The sequence below is a fragment of the Mus pahari genome, chromosome 11 (assembly GCF_900095145.1).
Source record: "Mus pahari chromosome 11, PAHARI_EIJ_v1.1, whole genome shotgun sequence".
Classification (NCBI taxonomy): domain Eukaryota; kingdom Metazoa; phylum Chordata; class Mammalia; order Rodentia; family Muridae; genus Mus; species Mus pahari.
Window position 1 is genome coordinate 49,454,389 of NC_034600.1, and position 7,042 is coordinate 49,461,430.

The 7,042-nt window shown below is 44.7% G+C and overlaps 1 protein-coding gene across 1 annotated transcript in view; it reads right to left on the reverse strand.

Moving 5' to 3' along the window:
• The window catches only part of Nim1k (NIM1 serine/threonine protein kinase), a 46,072-nt gene that overhangs the window by 13,452 nt on the left and 25,578 nt on the right, over positions 1 to 7,042 (reverse strand). Inside the window, exon 2 of the mRNA XM_021208680.1 lies at positions 490 to 1,489. Within this exon, the coding sequence (XP_021064339.1) occupies positions 490 to 787 (298 nt within the window). The 5' untranslated portion in view covers positions 788 to 1,489. The remainder of the gene's footprint in view (positions 1 to 489; positions 1,490 to 7,042) is intronic.

Sequence of the window (7,042 nt, forward strand, 5' to 3'; positions counted from 1 at the left end):
GCAAGCCAGTAAAGAACATCCCTCCATGGCTTCTGCATCAGCTCCTGCTTTCTGACCTGCTTGAGTTCCAGTCCTGACTTCCTGGATGATGAACAGCAATGTGGAAGTGGAAGCTGAATAAACCCTTTCCTCCCCAACCTGCTTCTTGTTCATGATGTTTGTGCAGGAATAGAAACCCTGACTAAGACATCTCCACACCTTTCCTCCTCCCTTAGGCCAAGGTGGTGAGCACTCTTTATCCAGAGTCCCAAGGCTACCAGTAGCTGCCAAGTGTGAAGTGAAGATTCAAGCATCATTGGGAACATCTACAAAGAAGACTAAGGCAGAAAAGGCCCTGAGAACAAGCCCTTCATTTCCCAAAAGAACGGGAGTAGTCTGTCTGGTTGGCTCGAGGGAATGATCTAGGTCTTCTGTTAACATTCCAGGCCATTGTTTACGACGAACCCTAAGTAGCCTTCTAACCCCACCCCCCAATTAGTCCGATCCTACCTTTGGTTAGGGAGTGAATCCCGAGCTTGACCTGGGAAAAGTTTCCGCTTCCGATCTCCCCTCGAATCCGATAGAAGCCTATGCGTTTCCCCAGCGTGATCTCCCTCACCACCTTCTCATCCTGGCACATGTCCTGAGTCAGTTTCTCGAAGGGTGTCAGCTGGCGCGGTTGGTCCTCCTCGCCGCCGCTATCCTTGCCGCCCTCGGTCTGACAGCTGCTTTCCACGCTGTCCCTCCGCTCCCACCTGTCACAATGCGTGTTCACCAGGCCGCCTCCATTCACAAACACTGCTGTCATCGTCTATGCAGGCTCATGGCTCCATCTCAGCCCAGAGCCACTGTCAGGGCAGCTTGCAGGGCAGGCGGCGGGGCAAGTGAGTGAGGGGAGCTTGAGTTGAGGCCTCCGGGAGCACAGCGTCCATGAGAGCGGGAGAGCTGAGCGAAGAAGAATCTTCGTGGAGACCCAGGGACTAGAGAGAGTCCACACAGCCCAGCAGGGCTTCTCTCCAGGCGCTTCCCGCCTTCCCTCACCTCGGATTTCTAAGCTGTAGCTGTACAACCAGATGCACATTCAGTTACCATAACTCCTCCCGAGGTGGAACCTGATGCTCTGTGGTAGATGGCTGCGCTTGGGGGGCGGGGGGGACAAAGGCTCCACTCTGTCAATTCCCTGTGGAACCAGGCAGTCTTGCGCTCCCAAGTGTAAAAGCCCCTTGGCGGCCCCTGAGTCCCTGCAGCGGGGGATCATCACTGACCTTCATTTCGTTTTTTTCTGGTTTTGGTTTTGGTTTTTGTTTTTTCTCTTGCTGTTAAGTCGCAAGACCCCGGGGTCTTGAGAATCCGAACGTCAGAAGAGTCTTGTAAATCAAGCCTTTGGTTAACACAGGCAGCCAGAGAAGGATTAAGTCTCTCCACAATGTCACTTTAGCCGGCCTTTATTTAGATGAGCCCTCTTCTAAGCCCTGAGCTGTCCTGAAAATTTGGCAGATGACAGCTCATCCTAAGGACAGAGAGTAGAATAGTTATTAGTCCATTCTAATGTAATGCACAGGAGAATGTGACACTTTTATGAACATTTTCATAAAAGCACTCTACAAATGTCATATTAATAGTCGGTGTTAACTTACATATTGATGAACAAAAGGAAAAGTTAACATGTATCTATGCCCACAATACGCGCCTTTATAGGTCCTTCAAGCAAGGCAATTGTATCACGAAGTTTAGGTAAATATTTGTATTGTATTAGTTTAGTTCAAAAATAGATTTTAAAAAACGATGCAGCAGTGATAATGACTAAGGTTATCTGTTTTTAAACTGCCTTACATTTTTGTGAATGCATTTTATCTCCTTTAATGCCTACATATTCCAGGACAGTTTCTCCTTCACTACTTGCTCCCATTGTTTCTGTCTCTCAAAGGACAAAGACAACTTCTCCGCTATGCTTATTTTTTCTTTATATTTCTGATTGGGCCGTCAGCCTCCAAGCCTAGCCCTTTCTTGAGAGACAGAGACGGAGGACGCATGGTCTGCAGCGTGTGCAGTGGTGTGGACTCAGCCCTGTGGACACTCCAGACTGCCTGCACCCTCTGTGCTGTTAATTGTCCTAGGCTAGGTTCATGGAGTCCTTTGAGATTTAACAAAATACCACTAAGTACCTTCTCTCCAAATCCCCTTGGTGGCCGTTTGTTTTCTGAAACATCATTTCTTCATGAGGGAAGAAAGCACATTTTGCCCCCACTTCCCCTCCCAGAGCATGGAATGTGGGCTCTGTGGATTGAGTGTTCGCTAAATGTATATTGAACTTGAGCATTTTTTTCAAACTAAAAATTTGGCAACCAACCAACCAACCCAAAAATCCAACCTAACACAGATTGCCTTGGAAATACAGATATCCAGCCTGTTTGAAAACATCATATTTGGGCCGGGCGTGGCGGCACACGCCTTTAATCCCAGCACTCGGGAGGCAGAGGCAGGCGGATTTCTGAGTTCAAGGCCAGCCTGGTCTACAAAGTGAGTTCCAAGACAGCCAGGGCTATACAGAGAGACCCAGTCTCGAAAAAAACAAAAATAAATAAATAAATAAATAAATAAATAAATAAATAAGTAAATAAAAAATATAAAATAATAATAAATAAAAACCATCGTATTCTTATGAATGGGACTGCCTTACGGTTGTTATAGGTTAAGTATTCAGTTGCTATAGGAAAGCTTAGGAAGCTCAGGCCCAGCACTTGTACTGTTTCTGGATATGAGGACATGAAGGTGTAAGAACATAGGGTTAAAAGGGGCCACAAAGGGCTGGAGAGATGGCTCAACAGTTAAGAGCACTGACTGCTCTTCCAGGAACCTGAGTTCAATTCCCAGCAACCACATGGTGGCTCACAACTATCTGTAATGGGATCCGATGTGCCTGAAGATAGCAATGGTGTACTCATATACATAAAATAAATCGTTAAAAAAAAAAGGGGGGGACACATAGCAGTAACTAACCCAGCTCTAAGGTAAAGTGATTCAGTTGTTTAAAAAAAAAAGTTAAGGCAAAAGTTCCTTTATTGGAGTAGGGAAATTTAAGACATTAATTAGTAATTGTCCTGGGCTCACAGGCTCCTTTGAGAGGATAACAAAATCTATGAGCAGGAAAAAGCACAGCCACACAATTTGCATCCAATGTTAGAGAGTTCACAGACACTCTGAAACCTATCTCTGTATGTCTGGCTAAGCCAAGATCAAATGACACTAGGGGCCATCAGATTTGCAAAACGGAACTCAGGAGAGACAGGAGTAATGTTAACCATAATTCTGAAAGACACTTTAGCTTAGCCTGTGCAAAAGAGAGCTGGCTGGGGTGCTGTGAGTCACTTATAGCACTTTGAAGAACCTTGGCTGTGCCCTCCTGGGCTGCCTCCTCACCCAGCTGCCCTTGACCGGGGGGGGGGGGGGGGCTATTTTACCAGAGCTAAATAAATAAAGGAGGCGTGCTTTGTATCGTCTGCACCCTGGGGTTCTTCACAGTGCTTGCCACTCATCTGATAAGTTTGCTGAAGAAGAAATCAACTAAGCACCAAGTTATCCAATGTTAGACTTTGGTATGATTAAGCAGAGGTAAATAACTTTTTCATTTATACACTAATAACACTAGCCCAACATTTGCTTTTAATTATCTCAGAAAACTTACTCCAGCACATTCTTTCCAAAGTCTGGGCTATGCTCTACCACCTGTTAGGACTCCTGACCCCACCCTCTGGTGTAGATCTTTACTTGCAATTCCATCACCCACTTGGGAAGTGTTGCAGGACTCCTGAGAAGGGTGTCTTCTTTGTTCATTCCAAGAGCTCCACTCTTCCCAATTCCTCGGGACTCCAGGCCCCTGCTCCCCTTGGCTCCTACACAGTTGCTGGCCACACCATTACTCATTCTCTGCTTTCCTGGTCCCCCAAAGCTCTCAAATTGGGCTCTGTATATTGAGCTCCACTCAGGCCCTAAACTTACAACAGTGTTTTAACGTCACTAACCTAATTAACTTCTGGTGCCTCCTAAGAATAGCACTCCACATGGAGAGGTCAGATATGATTGCTGCTGGGGTCAAGAAGTATAGTGGTTTATAAGTTGTATACCCTCAAGTTGGATTTCTTGTGATGTGGTCTTAAATAAATTCCCTTAACAGCCAGGGAAACAGTTGCTCTTCTATTTAAATTAGATAAAGAAGCTTTTACAAATTTACAAGAATGAGGTTTTTATTAAAGATGAATTGAAACTTGTTGATAATGCTAATAATACAATAGAAGGAAATGAACCTTTTGCTATTTCAAAACAAATCACGTAAATAAATATAAACAAAAGCATAAAACACGGGGTGTATACCTCAATGGTTAGGTTGAAGGCTGCAGAGCCAAAATCATGAGTGAGAAAGAGGGCAAGAACCAAGCCTTTGTTTCTGCAAAGCTAGGCTGGAATGTCCTCTGTCCTCCTACCTCCTGAGCTCAGGAAGAACCCTGGGCATAGAGAACAGTAGGTAAAGGTTGTTTATGCAATCCTGTTCCTTCATCTTCCTGCACTTGCAATTTCTGGAAAGGAGGGGACCAACCATTTACACCTCCAGGCAGGGGATTTTCTTTGGTTGGACTAGCTCAGGAGAAAAGGACCTCCCAAAACCTACATTTGGAGATTGTGCAATGTGCAAAAAGCTCTCTGACTGTCTACTGCATCATCCTTGAATGCCAGTGCCACAGAGAAAGAAACAGAGAGACAGACAGACAGACAGACAGACAGACAGACAGACAGAGACAGAGAGACAGAGACAGACACAGAGAGACAGAGACAGACACAGAGATGGAGAGACAGAGAGAGAGACAGAGAAACAGAGGGAGACACACAGAGACAGAGACAGACACAGAGATGAGAGACACAGAGATGGAGAGACACAGAGACAGATAGGGACACAGAGAGAGTGCCCGTCAACACTTAGCTTCCTCCTACTAGAGTGAATGGCCATCCAAGGCTCACCAAAGGAAGGGCTCCAAAATGGAAAACACAGTACCCACCCACACCACCACAACAGCCAAAAGGAACTTACAGGAAATAGAACAAGAAAGAAGCAGAAAACATCCATTAAACCAAACCAACACACTCACACATACACACATACACACACACCACCACCACCAACAACAACAACAAAAACCACTCAGCAAACAAGAGCTCTCTTGGGAATTAAAGTATTTACTTGAAGAATTTTTTTTTAATCTAGAAGAGATGAACAATAGAATAGAAAGGAGAAGAGGCTGGATAATCAAATCAGAAGTCCCAACATCTGATTATCAGAATTTCCAGTCACACTGTTACAGCCTCAATGGTGACAAACATACATCTCTGGTCACCCTTGAACTGCCAATAAATTCTGGTCTTTTCTAAAAACAATGATGAATGAGGAGAAACTCCACACACTCACACCCTACTCGAATGAAAATCTGAATGGAAGAAAGCACACGAATGGTAAATCTGCACAGCTGTATATGTCCACGGGTGAATACATACTCATTTTGCAAAGTTCTGTCCACCCTCCCTCCCCCGCCCCCTGTCACCACCAACTGGAGACTTACATTGGGTCTCTGTCAATAGGAATCCCACTCAGAGTTTAAAGAACTGCTACCACCAGTAATATCCTGACAGCTTTTTACTCATCTCCCCAGACATCAAGCTAGATCATGTTGAAAATTAGACAGAATAATGGAGTTAAGACACGATTAATTTCGGACGAAGTCTCCCACTTTTCAGATGCGGGTAGTTTCCGCTGTTGTTCTTGCCTTTTGCCCTTTGATTTTGGCCAGTTTTTATGGACACTAATAAGAGCTTAGAAGCTCAACCAGGCAAATATATGGAGTCGGTCATTGTACATCAAAGTATCCGAGGAGGAGGCAGAGTGCCACTTAATTATTAGCCTGCTGCCGCCACACAGCGATGCATTAAATAAGATGAAAGAAAACAGAACTTCCTCGGCCATTTATTTTCTTGACTTGCAACACGCTGTGAAAATAATATCAAAGGAAGCCATCTTGCCTTTGTTCTTTCTGTCTCCATTTCAAAACTTCCGGGCAAGGCTTTCAGACGATTCCTTTGTTAGTTGGCAGGGCCAGGCTTGCTTAGGGAGAAAGCTGGGTGTTTTATTTATGTATTTATTTTTTTCTATATGTGGCAAGGAGATTGGGTGATAATCAGACTGTGGTTGTAAGCCTTCTCAGACATGTCACACCCTCACGGAGATCATTAACAAATACAGTCCATTTTGGAAGTTTATTTCAGCATTTAGAAATCATTTGAACCATAGTTACTTTTGGCCTTAGCTCCTATTTCCCAACATAGATGCACTGAGATCCCCTAGGAGAGCAATGAGGAGGTTCTGAAGCAAATACAAAATCAGTGTAAACTGTTTCTGTGTGAGGGCAGAGCTGCTACTCTGTAACACTTGATGTCACAGGATGCTTTGCTCTGTGGCTCATCCCAGGTCTCCCGGGGTCCACCCACACTCACAATCCATGGCCAGCCAACTCACTCTGCTGGGCCTACATCAGCTCTCTTTAGTATTGAGTTCTACCACAGTCAGAGTCCCATGACTATGGAGATCACAGACTGAAATGTCTGTGAGGGTGGTGCAGGAAGGACTTCTATACCAATGACCCTTCTAGGTGCCCGTGCCCAGCATGCCAAGGCAGCCCTTGCTCCGCTCCAGCTGGGAAGCCATGCTCAAATGCTAACGTATGTTGGTCAAGCCTTGTAATCCCCCAAAGAAACTGGCAATTGAGAGTTTGTTTGTTTGTTTTTAAAATAAACTCTCTAAGTCTTTAAATGGTGGATTAAATATTTTTAAAACATGAGTAGATGAAATTGAAATTTTGGACCAGAGTTTTGTGTGTGTGTGTGTGTGTGTGTGTGTGTGTGTGTGTGTGTGTGTGTGTGTGTGCGCGTGCACATGTGGAGGTCATTCAACAGAGCATTGTCTGGTATAGGATGTCTAGCATTTTTTAGTCACAGTTATTTTATTTGACAGAGCAAAATT